This window comes from Bos grunniens, chromosome 22, assembly GCF_055505025.1.
Source record: "Bos grunniens cultivar Pamir isolate PY7600 chromosome 22, Bosgru_T2T1.0, whole genome shotgun sequence".
NCBI classification, from domain to species: domain Eukaryota; kingdom Metazoa; phylum Chordata; class Mammalia; order Artiodactyla; family Bovidae; genus Bos; species Bos grunniens.
The window spans coordinates 25,399,707-25,418,920 of NC_141186.1; the positions used below are offsets into that span (position 1 = coordinate 25,399,707).

The 19,214-nt window shown below is 35.8% G+C and overlaps 1 protein-coding gene across 1 annotated transcript in view; it reads right to left on the reverse strand.

Moving 5' to 3' along the window:
* Positions 1-19,214, reverse strand: part of CNTN6 (contactin 6) — a 260,095-nt gene that overhangs the window by 163,171 nt on the left and 77,710 nt on the right. Inside the window, exons 2-3 of the mRNA XM_086366672.1 lie at positions 18,407-18,533; positions 12,215-12,390 (exon numbers count right to left, since the gene is read on the reverse strand). Coding sequence (XP_086222798.1) covers positions 12,215-12,390; positions 18,407-18,533 — 303 coding nt within the window. The remainder of the gene's footprint in view (positions 1-12,214; positions 12,391-18,406; positions 18,534-19,214) is intronic.

The following is a 19,214-nucleotide window of genomic DNA, read 5'->3' on the forward strand; positions in this document are numbered from 1 at the left end:
TTCCTTTTAGGAGCATATATGCTAGCATCCCAGAGAAGGCGATGGCACCCCACTCCAGTACTCTTGCCTGGAAAATCCCATGGACAGAGGAGCCTGGTAGGCTGCAGTCCATGGGGTTGTGAAGAGTCAGACACGACTGAGCAAATTCACTTTCACTTTTCACTTTCATGCATTGGAGAAGGAAATGGCAACCCACTCCAGTCTTCTTGCCTGGAGAATCCCAGGGACGGGGGAGCCTGGTGGGCTGCCGTCTCTGGGGTCGCACAGAGTCGGACACGACTGAAGCGACTTAGCATGCTGGCATCCATCATAGCAGATGTACTCAACATCACAAAACTAGAAATGCTTACATGCCTCATTTTTATAAATGTCCACTATTTCCTCATTTCTACAAGAACGAAGAAGGGAGTGACATAAATGTAACACCACCAGTTCTGGAACCAGAACAATTTTCTTCCTATACCATCGATCTAGGAAGTCTGAGAAAGTGAAAGTAAACAGAGGAATGTCTAGGAAAAATATTCTAACCTAGTTTTCTGATAGAGGTAGGCAGGACCTCTGGAATGAGTTATGCTTTGTGACCCTTCCACCAAGAAAAGTCACACAATCTACTGCCTGTGCAGAGCACATATAGATGGTATTGCAACAGCTAGAGCCAGAGGTTGGTGAGAACTGCAGATAGACAATGACTGGGCTCCAGGAGTAGTAAACTAGGCACATAGTTTGCGAAGCCTCTTCACTAATGTTATGGAAGAGGCTTGAGGAGCAGCTAACAAATACGAGCTATTATTTTTGAGATATCATGCAAGAAACCGCCATAAGAAAACCAACGTTGTAAGCATTTGAACAGGTTTGTGAGGGGAATGTCGTTCACTGAATCACCCACTTTGCTCTTGAGGATTCACAAGAGAAACTTCTCTCAGGTTCTAGAATCAGAGGAATTATGCTTACAGAAACGATTGACATGTTTTTGTGCCCTGAAAGATATGAACCCTTTTTTGCCTTTACCACTGGAAAGCTCAAGTTTAGTGATTGGATAGAACTTTATGGTATGAGTTTTTATTTCTTTTTTATTGTATTTGGGATTTTATTCTCCTTGAGTTTAGCTTACAAATCGAACCTCATATTTAATACGTATCATCAACTGAATCACACCCAGATGTTAGAACTTATTGTAAGACTACCATAATTAAGAGTTTGGCATTTGCACAAGGATAGAAAATACACCAATGGAAAAGAGAGAAAGCCTAAAGCAGTCCCAGGCATACTTGATCATCTTCAGTGGTGGCAGTGTAGAACACCGAAGCAAGGGCTGCATTTTTCATATATTGGTTAGCTCAATAGGATCCGTGTAAAATATACAGATATATTGAACCTACCTTACCCCATGCTAACAAACAAGTAAATAACTTCCAGGTGCACTGCAATTTTAAATATGAAGGTCAAGCCAATAAATTAAAGTAATAATATAGGTGAGTGTCTTCATTTAATCAAGGTAGGAAAGCATTTCTTAAACTTTTACACAAAAAGCATCATTACATATAGGGTACAACTGATAAATTAGACTGTATTAAATTTGAAAATTTCTATTTATCAAGACATGTTTAAGAGAGTTAAAGGCAAGCCACAAAGTAGGAAAAGCTATTCCTCCACATAAAAGCAACAGTGTGCTAATAGCTAGAACCAATCACTAAGAAAAAGATGGCTTAATAGAAAAATGAGTTAAATGTTTCCTTCTAAAAGGGAGAGGATTTGCATAAAGCCAATACACATACGAAAGGTGCTCAAGTTCATTAGTTACCAAGAAATGTAAATCAAACCCAAATGAGATAACTTAGCAGATCCTCTTCAAATACTGAAATTTTAAAAAAGACTGACAAAATAGTTGACAACAGATAGTGTCAACTGTGGTCAAAAAACATTGCTGGTAAGAGGATAAATTAATAAAACCACTAGAGACAACAGTTGACATTATCTTTTAAAGTTGTAAATACGCATACCCAAATGCCCTATAATTCTACACTATGGTATATACAACAGAGAAATGTGTACACAAATGTACCAAAGATATAAACATGATTATTCATAAAGAATTATTCATCTTTCCTTCTAGAAACAATCCACATTTCCATTAAAATGAGCAGTCATTCAGTAATCATAGTATACTTGAATAATAAAATATTATATAGCAGTGGAAATGAATGATCTACAATTGCCCACAACAACATGAATAAATCTCATAAATACTGTCGACTGCAAAGCCAGACTCAAAGGAATATATATAGTGTGGTTTTATTCAAATCAAATTGAAAAAGACAATATTTAACTATATATTTACAAGTCAAGATAGTGGAGAGGAGAGAGGAAGTAGAAACTGGAAAGGTATAGTAGGGAAAGGGCTTCTGGGGTTGCCGATTTTCTGTCTCTGGATCTGGCTTAGTAATGTTTCACTGTTCTTATATGTTTTGTAATTTTCTGTATGTGTTTGCTTCTTGGAAAAGATTGCATATAAATTAGTATGTTAAAACAAAACGAACGTTTCCAGAGGTTGACACCAAATCCTCTTTATCATTCGAATTTACTTTTTAAACACTTGATTTGGGTCTGCTATTTCAATAACATATTAAAACTCCTAGAAAATAATTCATTTGATTCTTTAGTACAAATAAAAATGTGGCTGTGAGTCCTGACTAAATCCATAAATTTCAAAAGCAAAATCTCTATGGGTTATGTTCAAAAGTTCCTCAAAATCATTTGTCAAGTAGCATAAGAATAATAAATAAGCCCTTTGGCTTTGGGTTTCTTTCTCTATTTTACAAACCAGGAACTCTCAATTTTGATTAGATGAATATCTTACTTTGTAACATTTTCTTCTCAAACCCCAGCTCTTTACCTGTGCAGCTTGAATGTGCACTTTTGTTCAAATGGACCAAAAAAGACTAGGTCTTACCAAATATGGGAAGTAAGAGAAAACCTGCCTTTTGAAAAAGCGTAATTTCTGATAAGATACATACATACATAGATGTCCAACAGTGATGAAGAAGAAAAAAATGAGGCTAAGACATTGAATAATCCAGTTTCCTGTTGATTTAGTTAAGAAAATAAAAATAATACTAGCTTGCTGTAATTCAGTTATGCAACTACTCTGAGTCCAATTGTTTAAGGCTTAAGTTATTTTTAAAAGCAAAGATAAACTCTTCTCCTTTTTACAATACCTATTGATGGTTTTATATTAAGATAAATTGAGAATATTAACTTCATTGGAACAATTTTTAGTGCTATTTCCAAAATGATCATGAAAAACCAATACTAATTTATCTGATTTATTTTATTTAATAAGTTAAAGAAAAATATGTCAACTTACTTTGTTTAGTTATTTTCCTGATGTAAAAAATAAAGGTTAAAAACCATCTAGCATTTTCAATTATAATTAGATATGCATTTCCCACTTGACACATACTTCAAAATTATCAGAGCCTTTACAATTTCCAAATGCATTTTCAAGTGTTATCTTTAAAACTCCTTCTCCCAGATCTTAATTTATTTTTCAGATATAAATGCACTTTGCCACCATATCATCAGGATCATGTATAACTGTTTTTATACATGAAAAAAATTTAGACATTTTGAATTCATCAGTACCAAAGGAAGCTTTTAAAATTTATTTCTAAATGTGAGGGGTTTCTTTTGTTTGTTTGTTTGTTTTGTGCTTGTACAGATACTGGGCAAAATACAGAAATAAAAATACACATTCCCTTCCCTTGTGGTTCAGCTGATAAAGAATCTGCCTGCAATGTGGGAGACCTAAGTTCGAACCCTGGGTTGGGAAGATCCCCTGGAGAAGAGCATGGCAACCCACTCCAGCATTCAGGCTTGGAGAATTCCATTGAGTGTATAGTCCATGGGGTCGGAAAGAGTCAGACATGACTGAATGACTTTCACTTTCACTTTTTCAAATAATATACAGGTACCTTTGGAGTTCCTACTCTAAAGAATCAAAGACCTTTATATCATTACTTTTACCTGGAGATCTTTTCTGTTGTTCTGATTATGGTTTTTGGATTTATATGGATTCTGTTTTACTTTCTTTACCTACAAATATGTATGTGTGTGTATATATATATATATATATATATATTTAAAAGTTATTTTGAGATGGAGATGTGAAAAATACTAGGTCTGTGATAGGTTAATGACCAGGTGATGTGTTTGCCCCATTTTGAATTTCTTTAATTTCTCAACCTGCAAAACATGATTTGGTACAGGTTACAGGTAGAGAATAAAGATGAACAGCATTGTAGGTATAAAACCCTTGGCATTTCTCTGGGAAAGAAAAAATTTACAATGATTGTAAATGCTCACATCTTTATAGCCCTTTAAAATGAAATATTATCACGTGTTAACCTAGAGCCATCTAAAATTAAACCCTGTGACATGAAGCAAGAATTCTTTAACTTCATCCTACAAGTGTGAGAAGTGAGGTTTGGAGCATCCCTAAACGTGTGCCTGCGTGTGAAGTCACTTCAGTTGTGTCTGACTCTTTGCAACCCCATGGACTGTAGCTCACCAGGTTCCTCTGTCCATGGGATTCTCCAGGCAAGAATACTGGAATGGGTTGCCATGCCCTCCTCCTAGGGATATTCCCAAGCCAGGGAACGAACCCACGTTTCAAGTCTCATGCACTGGCAGGCGGATTCTTTACCCCTAGAAGCCCTAAATATGTATATGGTGGTTTTAAAAATGAAATAAAGATCATTAATATATCAGATCAATATTTTTAAGGAAAAAGTATTAGTATTTTCAAACAACAGTTTATAAACAACTTCAAAATCTGCAACATCATTCAAAGCATTTCCACTGTTCTTAGGATAAGTACTGAAGTACCAAACTTGGTCTATTCACAGTTACATAGCCAGACCTCTCCCAGGCTCTCAGTCAACAACTCACAACAATATACCAGGTGCCCTTACCCACTGCTCTACATATAATAATGCATATTTGGTCATTATAATAAACCTATATAAAGAGAGTGGGCTTCCCAGGTGGTACTTTTGGTACAGAACCCACCTGCCATTGCAGGAGACATAAGAGAATGGGTTCCATCCCTGGGTCACGAAGATCCCCTGGAGAAGGGAATAGCACCCTGCTTCAGTATTTTTGCCTGGAGGACCCCATAGATTGGAGCCTGGTGGGCTACAGTCCCTAAAGTCACAAAGAATTGGACATAACTGAAGCAACTCAGCACACACATGTGCAGAAAGTGGGTACTATTGACATCACTATTTTACACATGAATTCACACCTGTGTACACTGTCACACTGAGTGAGAATATTTTTGAAACATAGTTCATCCCTGGTGCCTCTGCCTAAAAGCTTCATGATATGATAGAATTTTGCTGTTTTTTCTGGCATCTCGCAGTATCGCCCAATCATTCCATTATTCGTAGATTAAGCTTGGAAATAAAGGGTCTCTGAAATTTGGATATACCTGGCTCCAATTTATGGTTCAGCCTTGTCCTAGAAAACCAATTATTTCTGAATCATGGCTTGTCATGTTCCTACCTGGTTTTTCCCATTCCCCTCACGTTTTCTCTAATACTTGAAGCTTATTTGCATTTGCATTCCTCTTGTTCTCCTGTGGACCTGAACATTCTCCTCCCCTATTTTCTTTATCTGGAACACGATTTAATATTTCAAGGCTCAGTTCAAGCCCCACTGTCTTTGGAAGGCTTCCCTTGCCCTTTGTCCAATCCAGACAAACTTGACTACTTTCTCTTCTGGTCTGTCTTATAGATTACATCTAACCCTCTCACATCACCTGATGCTGTTTTTGTGGAGGTGCTGTGTGGTAAAGAATCTGCCTGCAGTGGAGCCACAGGAGACATGGATTTCATCCCTGAATTGGAAAGATTCCCTGGAAGAGGACTTGGCAATCCACTCCAGTATTCTTGCCTGGAGATTCCCATGGACAGAGGCATCTGGCGGGCTACAATCTGTAGGGTCGCAAAGAGTCAGACACAACTGAAGCAACTTAGCATGCACGCACATGTGGGCATTAAGAACATGGACTCCGGGTTCCAACTGCCTGGGTTTGAATACTGACTCTGTCGCTTATTATGTGTGTGATTTGAGGCAAGCTGGTTAATTCTTCTACAGCCTCAATCTGGTCATCCGAAAAAGGGATTATAGCAACTTCAGAGTGTTATTGTGAGGCTCATTGAAGTTAATTTACATAAAGAGCTTGGAACGATACCTGCTATATAATATGTATTATGCAAATGCTACCAATTTCTTTCTTTCCTTTTTTTCTTGCTCTCAAGTTTTCACCTGTCTGCTCTGTGAATACAGGGAGTAGCTATTTCTTATCTACCATTTGATCTTTAGTCCCTAGCACAGTGCTTGATGCATATAAATAAGGTGTTTTCTGGTTGCTTGGCTGATGAATAAATAAATGGCCATTAATTTATTCAACCAGTCTAGCATCAGTCTTGTAAAACTAGGAGATTTCAGCAATAATAGAACAAACTTATTTAAAATGGTATCTGTGATTAAATATTAAATAGAGGAGGACCAAAAAGTCTATTCATAAGTAACTTTTATCCCAGTGTTTCTCTGTTCATTGGTAGAGGTATATATTATGAGTCTCAAAAAAAAAAAAAAAAATACAGCTCAGTGAAATCAGAGGTTTCTTTCAAAATCCTCTACCTTTTCTTTACTCAAGGATGACATTTTAAACAGCAATGACAGATGCAATGTTCTCTCACACCAATACAGAGTAATTCATTAACATACATATGAAAGGAAGAAGTCTACATTCAACCTTTACCACTAAAGTCCTTGAGAAATAAAAGAAATTCAAAGCAGCTGCATGTGCGGCTTGTATAAAGTCAAACTGGTTTGTATAGAACAGTCTTATGGACTCTGTTGGAGAGGGAAAGGGTGGGAAGATTTGGGAGAATGGCATTGAAACATGTATAATATCATGTATGAAACGAGTTGCCAGTCCAGGTTCGATGCACGATACTGGATGCTTGGGGCTGGTGCACTGGGACGACCCAGAAGGATGGTATGGGGAGGGAAGAAGGAGGAGGGTTCAGGATGGGAAACACATGTATACCTGTGGTGGATTCATTTCGATATTTGGCAAAACTAATACAATATTGTAAAGTTTAAAAATAAAGTAAAATTAAAAAAAAAAAAAAGAATGCCAGGGTGATAACAGAAGCTTTTGGTGACTAGACACTCAATGAATTTGCTTTAGGTTTGCGGTTGCTTGGAGGAAAATAGAAAAGAGCTTAAATAAGAATGTACCTGATAATTTGGAATGACAGAATCTTTGGAAGAACTGAAGGAAACTTTTGCAATTAAATAATTCAAAGCATACCCTTAATAAGTCTACAGAGATAACTAACTTGCCTGAGTAACATAGCAATTTAAAGACAGATTAGATTTAGGAGGATATTTTATAACGGAGTTTTTTGGGTTTTGTTTTTAAATATTTGGGCTGTATTCCTGCATGGTTTTGTGGTGGGATGATTCAAGTTAAGGCAACTCTAACAGGCTGGAGTCTAAAATAAACTCCAAGGGGGATTTTGAATTGCTGAACATCAGGAAAGAAGTTGGAAACACAAGCAATCAATTATGTAGACAAATTTACCTACAGAGCCTCTCCCATGGATGAGTTAGGTTCTGAAAGGCGGTTCATAGTTCATTTGTTCTGAAGGTCAAAGTGGCGGTATACGACTGCCAACTGGTGGGAAGCAGAGTTGTTGACACAATTTTATTCTGATGTATAGTTTTGCTCTTACCTATGGAAATTCATATGATTAGAGATTCTGGATCCAATTTGTCTGTCAATAAGATCAAATATCTTATATGTTTAGTGTCTGTCTTACTTTGGTTTCCTTAGAAGCAAAGGCTGACACAGAGGTTCAACTACATTGATTTATTGAGGAAACACTTGAAGGAGAAATGGAGGGATCGGAACTGGATAGGGCACAGGAACGGGCTACGCAAAAAGGGGTCTCAGCTGTTGTCTGGCTCCAGCCCGAGCCCATGGGGAGCTCTAGGGCATGGGTTGAAGAAAAGCGGTAGCTGTGGGCATTAACAGCTGAGCTCATTGTCCAGTAAAGGGGATTTGAACTCAGCACCAATGGGATCTACCACCAGGCCCATGTGAAGGTTACTGTCCTTCAGAAATGGCTTATTATTTCAACAGTGATTATGTCAAAGGCCTATTAAATTAACAATGAAAGCCCATTTGATCTGTTTGAGCACTGTTTGAATTGAACTGAATACCTTAATACAAAAGACATGAGTTTTAGAATCTGAATTTTTATTTTTTTTAATGGAAGAATATAATTGTTTTACAATGTTGTATTGGTTTCTGCTGTAGAATCTGAACTTTTATACTAAAGTTACAACTGATTCTTTAACAATATACTTTCTAAAAAGTCCCAATCTCAGTGAGCCTCAGGCTTCTAATCTGTGAAATGGAAATGATAGAATCATCCTCTTATGGTTATTCCACAGTTCAAGAAAGGTAATATATGTCAAACACTTAAAAGCCTTGAAAACAACTGGTCTGGAGGAAGTTTTGAAATGTAAACTAGATTTTTCTATGAGTAACTGTAGCAGTTTGAAATATATGGATGTTTGGCCAATTTGGGGGAGGAAATGAAAATATCAAAAGAAGAATTAGAGTTACCATTTCCTGAGTGCTTATAATGGACCAGGGGTTTCACATCATTACTCAGTTAATTCCTGTCACTGTCCTTTGGATTCTGCTGCAATTCTCACTGTATACATTTCATAAATAGGCTTAATATTTTAAAAGGTGGCCTAATTTCCTGCTGCTGGATATTTTACAGAGATAGAATTTGAACTCAGGTCTGTTTGTAGCGAAAATTTTAGCATGTGACCACCATTGTTATGATTTTAAGAAAGATACAAAAGCCTTTCTAGTAAATAGGCAATGCTGAAAATTTGTGAAGATAGTGATGAGAACTCAGATTAAGTAATTTATATAAGAAAGAAAGAATAAGAAAGAATTTGTACATGAAGTCTTCTGGGCTGTAAGTTATTAACACCTTTTGATTTATTTTTAAGATCTTTATGCACATTTGTTCAAAATAGACCATTCGGAGTTGCGTAATAGCAGTGACAAAGCTAGAAGTGGTTTTTTTCACATTTTTAAAATAAATTCTTTACTACTTGGAATGAACAACTGGTTTAAGTAAGCTGGCAAGAGTACTTATGAGATCTAGGAAAGGAGAAGGGATACTTTATAGGTGATTAAAAAGTATTGGTTATTTTTAGGGTTGATTCAAGTCAGCAGAGATAAACTCAACCAAATCTCTCCATGGAAACAACAGGAAACATTTCAGGCAAGACACTGTTATAGTTACTGGACAGAAAAGGCAGAATGATCTGATTCTTTCTTGTTTGTTTGTTTTGTTTTTTCAAGTTTAAGACTTGAAACCTAAGACCCTTTAAGTCTGCAGGAGAAAGATCAGCTAATGGATGCATAAATCAGCTATTTCTGCATAAATAGTAATAGAAATGCTTTTAGGGAACAACAGTCATATACTTTCAACTCCCAAAAAAGAAAACTTTATGAAGAGACAGGAAAGTCAGCAAGAATAGAAGAACTGACTTTCCTCATTCATCCAAATGAAAGCATAAATTTTTTTTCCTGAATTTTAAATATTTCCTCTTTTTTTTTTTAGCAAATAGAAGTTACATTTTAACTTACAAAAACTTCCAGTTACACATTTTTAAAGCAGAAAAAAAAGTAAAAAAAATAATTTGGAAATTAAAAATACAAATTTTTAAGGGGGAACAAAGAGAAGGAAATATATGGCCATATAAAGCACAGTGCATTAACTTTCATCATAGGTATTCAGTTATTTTCAAGAAGGGGTAGAATCCATAACTCTGGAGAAACACCAGGTGTAGCAAATAAATATGCTCTATGGGATTCCCTTTACCAGAAAATCAAATTTATTAAATTTATTTTTATGCAATCTGACCATGTATCTCCTAGGGTCATCTTCTATTCAAGTGAAAAAAAAATTATTTTGGCAGAGTCATTCAAAGCCTGTGGAGCAATTGTTTACTTCTGTAAAATAAGTCTTCATTAATATTTGGCTCGCTATTGTTTTTCCAAGTGATGGTCTTAGCTGAAATGTAGAAATCAAGTATTGTGATTATCTTTACCGAAAGTTTCAAATGGGGCTCCCCTGGTGGTTCAGACAGTAAAGAATCCACCTGCAATGCAGGAGATCTGAGTTCGATCCCTAGGTTGGGAACAGTCACCAGCATTTGTTTATATTCCATTTAGCCCTGTAAAATTTTGCATTATCTTTTGTTTTCTGAAGACATATATATATTCAGATACACTTAGCAATGCTTGTGTATATGTATACATGTGTGTATGTGTGTATATAGAGGACCACATACATGTATGTACATGTGTGTATATTTATAATCACATGCACATTTATACACACATACTTATATACATATGTATTTATTTCTGAGTGTATTTACATACATATTCAGAAACAAGGCCATTCGCAGAATGGTTGACCAAAGGGAGCTTTGTGTAGAGCTAGTTATCTTTGGAACACAAGACTTTCAATGAGAAACAGACCTAATTATTAATTTATATAATGGTGGCGGTGGTGGTAGTTTAGTTGCTAAGTCGTGTCTGACTCTTGGGACACCATGGAGTGTAGGCTGCTAGACTCCTCTGTCCGTGGGATCTCCTAGGAAAGAATACTGGAGTGGGTTGCCATTTCATACTCCAAATTTATATATCTACTGATGATTAAAGTAGTTCTGTTAGGGGAAGCACACTGATTGAAACCACCCACCCTGGTCAGACGCCATAGTAATCATTTCCATGAGTTGTTTTATGACAAGAGGTCCTGGTAAGGAACATGGGACTAATAAGCCTCCACCACCTGGAAGAGTTTGGGAAAGGTCAAAATGAGACACCACACGTCCGACCACCTCCCGGAATCCTTCTCTCTGGCATTCATCTTGGCTGAACAAGGCATGCACCACCAGGAAGGACTCTTGGGTTAGAATGATTGGCTAAAGACAACCTGGAAACTAATCCCATCACCATAAAACCTGAGACTACAAGCCATGTGACAGAGCTGTTCTGGGTTCCCTTACCCTGCTGCTCTCCGCTCGGGTGCCCTTTCCCAATAAACTCTCTTGCTTTGTCAGCACATGTGTCTCCTCTGACAGTTCATTTCCGAGTGTTAGAAGGAGCCCAGTTTCGGGCCCTAGAAGGGGTCCTCCTTCCTGCAACAGTTCTACAAGTTGGGCTTTGGATGTATATTTTGTTCTGTAGATTTCAAAATAGATACTTTTTCAAAATAACAGAAGTATAGACCTATTCATCAGGTCCCAAAGAGTAGCTTCTCACTCTTTGGTCCCTGGTACATCCTCTGAGGAGGGCGTGAGTGGGAGTCGCATGGCAGAGGGGGTATAAAGGGAAAGATGTAAGGCTTCTGCTTTGTCCACATCAACAAATGTAATTACTTTCAAACAAGGCTTTCCCTGGATCCAATATGAAACATTTCAGTCCCTGGAAACACTATATATAAACACTATAAGGAGCAGTATATCTATTGTTCATCTGCTAATGTCCCCAAATGTCACCAAGGTAATTATTTGGATGACATTTATGTGACGCAGTTGGACATTGTTACAGTTAATATAAAGTCTGCCTTTGGCAACCACTTTATTTCCACCTGCATCAAACTGTAGATGCATGATCACTTTTCCTGGGAGAAAGCTTTCCTCCCCCAAAAAACATCTTTGCTTTCTTTTATTCATGTGCCCTTCACATTAATGCCCAATGCAAAAGAAGAAGGAAAAAGGATATATATATATATATATATATATATAATCTTTATCTGAATATGTATATCTAGAACTTTCAGAGATGTTTCTAAATATAATTCACAAAATACAATAATACTGATATTTCCTGTTTTTTTTTTTTTTGGAAACAGATTCAACTATTCCCAGGAGTCTGAATTCACAAAATGCACACTGTTAAAGCTTTTTACCTCTATAAATTCATATTTGCTCTCAAAGAGCATGTGATTGGCAAAGTTCGCTTTTTTCTACTATGGTTATAATAAGAATATATTTTCAGAAACACAAAGATTATAGATTTTTCCCACAAACTCACATGCAAATTGGAGCTTTGCCTTCTGACTCAGAATTGTTCCCAGAGAATTGGTGGCCAGGCACTGGTATGTGCCAATATCTTGATCTGTGCGAGGGCTGCTGATTGCCAAACTGCCTCCATCCAGCCTGTAGTGATAGCTCATGGTAAAATCAATATCTGCGCCATTGTGCTTCCACCTTCAAAGGAAAAAAAAAAATCAAATTATGCCTCCAAAATCAGAGTTGACCACTACTGATTTAAACAACATACATTTGCAATTCTTGAGACTGTTAAAATAAAACAAAACATGATTACATATGGGCACATCCTACCAGTTTCACTGAAGATTATTGTCTTCGTGAGCTCCATAATATCAATAACTAGATTATTTGAAAGATCTTCTACTCTTTACAAATTACAAACACTCACCAAAACCTGTACAGTAAGGCAACAGAACTCTTGACATAAGAAAAAAAAAGTAGACATTCAGTCAATAACCCTGGCCATCCTATTCCTTTAACAACTTTTCAAATAATATATACCATACCTGAACACCCACACTGATACTGCAAAATTGAATGTCAAAAATGATTTAGACATGAAGTCCAAGAAGAATATATTAGAATGGCACAAAGAAAGTCAGCAAAGATTTTACAATGCCAATTTGAGGTTGATAACAAAACAAAAATAACCTGACTACTTTAGAACTTTATTGTCTCTGATAGTTTCTTACTTGGAAAATTAATCATGCTGAAAATATTTCAACAGTACTTAGAAATGCCAAACTAAAATTATACCTTAACAAAACAAATGCAGTTTGAGAGGTTTTCATTTTAGGCTGCAAAAAATTTCTCGGCTTACCTAGTAGTCAACAATCTTTTAGAACATTAATTAAGTATCAGAAAATCCTAACAGTTATATTTATTTTCATAGAAGTATTAGATGATTTTGAAATTACGTTTTATCATTTTAAGATGAATGAATACCCATTTGTTATCTTTAATGGACCCACTTCCCCCAGCTTGCAACCCCTTACTTCCATCAAAATAGTCAGACATTTTGAAATCAGACTATTACACATTCAAACATATACATTTCTAGGGCACTAGCTTTGTGTAGTAATATAAACCATTTAAGAAAAGAGATATATTTTAAAACATTGAGTTAAGATAATCAGTCAGAAAAACAAGTGAATACCTCTTCCTGTGAAATAAAGACAGTTTGTAAATCTTGTTTCTTTAGGGTTTATGAGAGCTCTGCAGATTCTTCCCTTCATGCTAAGGTCATATTAAAAATAGTTTTGTGCGGGTAGCTAATTGTAAGGAAGGAATGACATTTTATAGAATTATTCCAAATGTCATTGACTTTTTTAGAATTCTGAAACATCCCATGGAAAAAGTCTAGCAAATGTCTACAGCAGTAGAAGAGAAATACAGACTAAGGGTATCTTCTACCCTGTTAAAGATGAGAAATGATGGATATCAAATCATACAGAGGACTTGAACCAACTCTGTCACTTTTAAATTACTTAGCCAATTCTTGTGCACCTCAACTTCTTTTTAATAAAAGGAAGCTGGAAGACAACAGTCAAAAATAGTACATTTCGTTTGCCTGAACTATCTACCAATTTTTTTTTTCTAGAGAAATTTATTTGGTCTCTAGTTCTCAATATTAGAAGAAAATGGAGAAAACTACTATTTTTTTAGGCCTATCTGAAGCCTTAAATATTCTCCTTGCCAGTGCTATAATGCTGTCTTTCATAATTTGTTTACAGGGCATGGTCTTTGAACCTTTGTGTTCCCTTGCTTTTTCAATGCAAAGGATATACCGCACTTAGTTTGCCAGCTTTCTTTAATTTTGAAATCAATCACTGAAATAACTGCTGTCATCATTACATGCTCCTAATTAAGCTCGGTAATTGTTTTTCAACACAAATTCAAAGTTGTTGGCTTAGCTGCAGCAAATGAATTTTTCACACTCTCCCCATAATCATTCTAATCACTATGGTACAATGATTATTAAACTGTGCATATAGATCAGGGGTTCAACTCATGGTGTGGGCTTTGTTCTAATTAATATGTTTAAATAAATTGAGAAATAGTATTAATGAATTCAAGTGATTGTCATACAAGTGTTACTGATAGAATGCCATGCCCAGGAGAATTATCTCATGATGCAAACTAGGAAATATGCTATAGAAGATTATTTTAAGCATCTGCCTTAATATCATATTAATTCCATGAAACATAATGGATTTGAACTAAAATCTTGACCTTTTCCTGGGGAACATCCTTCACTATTAAGTAGTTAAGCCCTGTGTCAAGAATATAATGTCTGGGGCTATATTTGTCTGCTAGTCTGTGATAATGTATGTGTGTGTGAGAGTGTTTTTTTCAAAACTGAGCCTTGCTTTAGAGTTACATGGAGTGCGATTTCTGGACCCATTCCTAGACACATGAAGAACTCCAAAGTTGAAATTTGTAACGTCTCTCTGGGTGATTCTAATGTGCACTAAATTTAGTTCCATTGACCTCACAGAAAGAGTCTTACGCCTAGCTTTGATATCCCTTTGTTCTGTATGCTTAGCCAAGTCATTTCTCCAAAAGTCATATCCATTGATTATAAAATTTGCACAATACAAATATCCTGCTTTGTCACAGAAAGTTGTTAAGTAGATCCAGGGAGGAAATGAATAAAAAGCAGAGTAAGGCAGAGTAACACCCTTTGTGATTTTTACTCACAGGCCTAGAGATTCTCCAAACTTAAGAATGTCTTTGTGACTGGAATAGATTAAATCACAGAAAGGAACCTTCTCCAGTGACCAGGTTCAGAGGACACGTGCTGGAAATTCTCTCTGACATTCAAAGAACTTTTTCTGACAGAGGGTATCCTATGTAAAAATAATTTATGTGTGTGTCATTTCATTTTCCCAAATAAAATATATATTCTGAGCTCTAGAACTAAGCTCATCACCTATCTCATCACTATATCCTTGACTTATTAAGTATAAGCAATTCTACCCAAGTACTATTTTTTTTCCAAGTACTATTTTTGAGTAGCCCATTTTCCTTCCTTTAACAAAGCTGCATGGTTAGATGTTAATTTTCATGTGTTTCCTGGTCTTTAAAAGAATAGAAAGCGATCCTTTCCACTGGAAAACTTTGCCTACCATATATCTTGTCTTCACTGATATTCTGTCCGTGAAAGTATTGAATCCAACTGAAAGTGACTTTAGACAAGATTCTTTTAAACTGTTTCCAAAGTTCTGCTTTCAATGTTGCTTAGTTTCTCTTATGAGACTTCATTTTCTAAAGGGAATTTACTAAAAGGAATAAAATACACCTTAAAATCAACCACACCCTCACTTTGTGGATGAGGGATACAACGAAAGGAGAAAGACATGATTATTCCAGGGTTATATATGTAACGATAGAGCTGTGACTAGAAATGATAACTCTTGGTTCTAAGCCAATGGGTTTTTAGTACAGCTTCACACTATACCCAAGTAATTTCAAATAATGTTAAACTCCCAATCATAAAGTGTCCATCTATTTCACACACACACACACACACACAAACACTCAGACACACAATCCAAAATGAATACAGTCATGAGGATTTTTTAAAAATAAATTTTAAGTTCGAAAGGGTCATATTAAAACTAAAATTCACATTTTGTTGCTAATGTGCATTGTCCGAAATACCTCTGCCCTTTACTTTATTATCAAGAAAACTGGGATTCAGTCTGACATTTAAGCATTAAAAAAATTTTTTTTTTCCTCATTATCTTTTAAAAGCATCTTGAGTATTTTATACCATGATAGTAGAAATAAGCTACACCTGGTTAAGGGGACTGGAAATAAGACGTTGATTGCCTGTCTTTAGCCTCCTTATTTACAAGCGTTACAACAGAAGCCATTTCACAACATTGAAATTTACAATCTCTTCATTCAGTGTATTTCTTCACAAGTATTATTAGCAAATTGTTTTGAGAACCACTCTATTATATCTTTCCATGTGTTATAAGTCAATAGAAATTTTTATATAAGTACATGACTAATCGATGATCTGTCTTACCTATACTTAACAATTGTTTCTGATTGTATAGGGACTTACATGTTTTTCCTCTTCTCTAATAAATTCTATCAATCTTTAGGAACAATCAAATTAGTTCTCAAAAATAAAATTGCAACTTGAAGTATTAGGTGATCTCAAAAATGTTAGTCACATTTTTGTATATTTAGCCAAGTTTTAATTTAAATAACACAGCTTTTTACTTAAGGAAACAACCATGAACTAGATGGACCAGTTTATAAACTAAGTAATCTTCATCTGCTAGATGGACTTCATTGGTTGAGGTGTTCTAAAGATAGAAAAGCTTTAATAAAGCCTAAATAATAAGACACAGTTTTCAGCTCTTTTGTTGTAAAAAATAATACTGAAGTTATTTTGACAAGAGACACAAGATAGAAAGTTGTCTTTAACCTTTTGTATTTAAGTCATTTAGCTAATTAATTAGATAATTATAAGATCACAGTAATTATATATATAAATATGGTATTTTTAATGGAACATATAAATCAGGAAAAGACAGGTTTTTTTTGTTGTTTGTTTTGTTTTTTACTAAAATGGACTGAATTTGTTGCTTTTTGTTTGTGATGATTTACAATGCAGGAGACGTAAGAATTGTAGGTTCAATCCCTAGATCAGGAAGATTCCCCTGGAGGAGGGCATGGCAATCCACTCCTGTATTCTTGCCTGGAGAATCCCATGGACAGAGGAACCTGGTGGGCTACACAGTCCATGGGGTCACAAAGAGCTGGACACAGTTGAAATGACTTAGCACTATGAAATGACTTAGTATGCACACACTAAAAATTAAGACTTAAAAAAATGCTTTTAAACCCTAAAGCCACAATAGTCATTTTAATATTATTCTACTTTTTCTATATTCACACTGCACATGCAATCTTGCCAACACAATATCTTTTAGATTTACACAAGTATAATGCATATATGCATATATTTGTGAAGTCCACCCACAATGTGAATCAGATTCTGCCTCTACTGTAATATTCTAAGAACAGAAACACTGCAGACCATTCTTTCTTATTATTTCAGAGGTAATATGTGAGGAACAAATATATATATTTCTAGTTGCCCAGAATAAAAATTGCTTTTCTGCCTTAGATGGTCCATAGCTGTCTTCAACATATTTTTTCTAAAACCAATTCTTTTGGGGTGATGGAATGTATCAGTGGAATCACAGAAATTGGTCTGATGAAAAATGTTTCAATCTGGATTAATTCCTTTTAGAGAAACATGTTCATAGTCATTGTATACGGGGCAACTGAGGCAGTAACCGCATATTGTGGGGAAGGGAGTACAAAATGAATTTGTGCTTTACAATCTCTTTCAAATTGGGGAAACAAATCTTCTCCTGTCCTCTTATTTTTTTTTCTTTCTTCCTCTATTCCTTTCTTCATTCTTTTTTTCTCCCTTCCTTCCTTTTTCTTCCATTCTTTTTCAATTCTCACTGTAACATAGACCCAATCTCAAGAATAACTGCTCTAAGCAAATCTAACCAGTAAGTTATAAGAGTGGTTGCTGGAGGATGAGGGTGGGATAATTATCACTTGGCAAGTGGCATGAGGGGATACTTTAGGGTACCAAAAATGTCTACCTTCATTTGAGTGGTGGACACACAGCTGAATGTGCTGTGCTGTGCTTAGTCGCTCAGTCCTGTACGACTCTTTGCGACCCCATGGACTGCAGCCTGCTAGGCTCCTCTGTCCACGGGAATTCTCCAGGCAAGAATACTGGAGTGGGTTGCCATGCCGTTCTCCAACACAGCTGTGTACCTATGTAAAAATTCGTTGAGCTGTACACTTCAAATTAGGTCATTTTATGGTGTGTATGGGCTTTGGTGACAGCTCAGTGGTAAAGAATCCACCTACCAATGCAAGAGACATGGGTTTAACCCCTGGGTCAGGAAGATCCCTTGGATTAGGAAATGGCAACCCACTCCATTATCCTTGCCTGGTAAATCCAAGGACAGAGGAGCCTGGTAGACTACTACAGAGGAGTCCATGGATTTGCAAAGAGTTGGACACAACTTAGCCACTAAGTAACAACAACAATAAATTGTGTGTATACTTTACCCTGAACACAAAGGAAAAAAAACCAGCATGGTGCTCAGAAGTAGAAATTTACCTATAATGGGGTAATGGGTAACCATTAGCAGCACAATTCAGGATTATTTCAGATTTTGACAAATCCAAAGGAAAAATAGCATCTTGTGGTTCTTGGGTAAAAATAGGAGGGCTCAAGCCACCATCACCTGGAAAAAGAAAAGAAAAATTACACCATGTGGAAAATACTTGACCCTGTTTTGAATGCAAACAGTATTAGACATCAAATAAATAGATATTTTTAAAACTATTTCATCTTGAAACAATCTCAAACATATGAAAAGTTTCAAGAATGGTACAAAGAATTTTCGTCCTATACCATTTAAAGAGTAGCTTTGCAAGCATGCCACATTATCGTAAATGAATTAGTGTCTATTTTTTTGTAAAGGACACAATAAAATGATCAAAATCAAGGAATTGACATTGTTTCAATGCTAGCATCTGTCAGTCCCCTTTCTCTGTTTTTCTTGATAAAATCCTTTATAGCAAAAAGATCCAGCAGAGAATCATAGATTTCATTTATTGTTTTCTCTTTTTAGTGTCCTTGAAGGTATTAATTGAACACTTTCTGTTTTCACTTGATTTTCCTCACCTGGTAACTTCAAAAATTACAAGGCACTGATTTGGTTAGGTTTCACTCAATTTAGGCTTGTCTAAGGGACAACAGGATCAGGGTCCTTGTAGGAGCTGTATGCTGAAAATATGGGTAATAAAAAGGGTCTATAAAGATTTTTTTGTTTGTTTGTTTAAAGATAATTAAAGCACTGTAAAAACTGGCTCTTATTTTTAAAAATTATCACCATGAAAAGAAAACACTCCCCACCATCCAG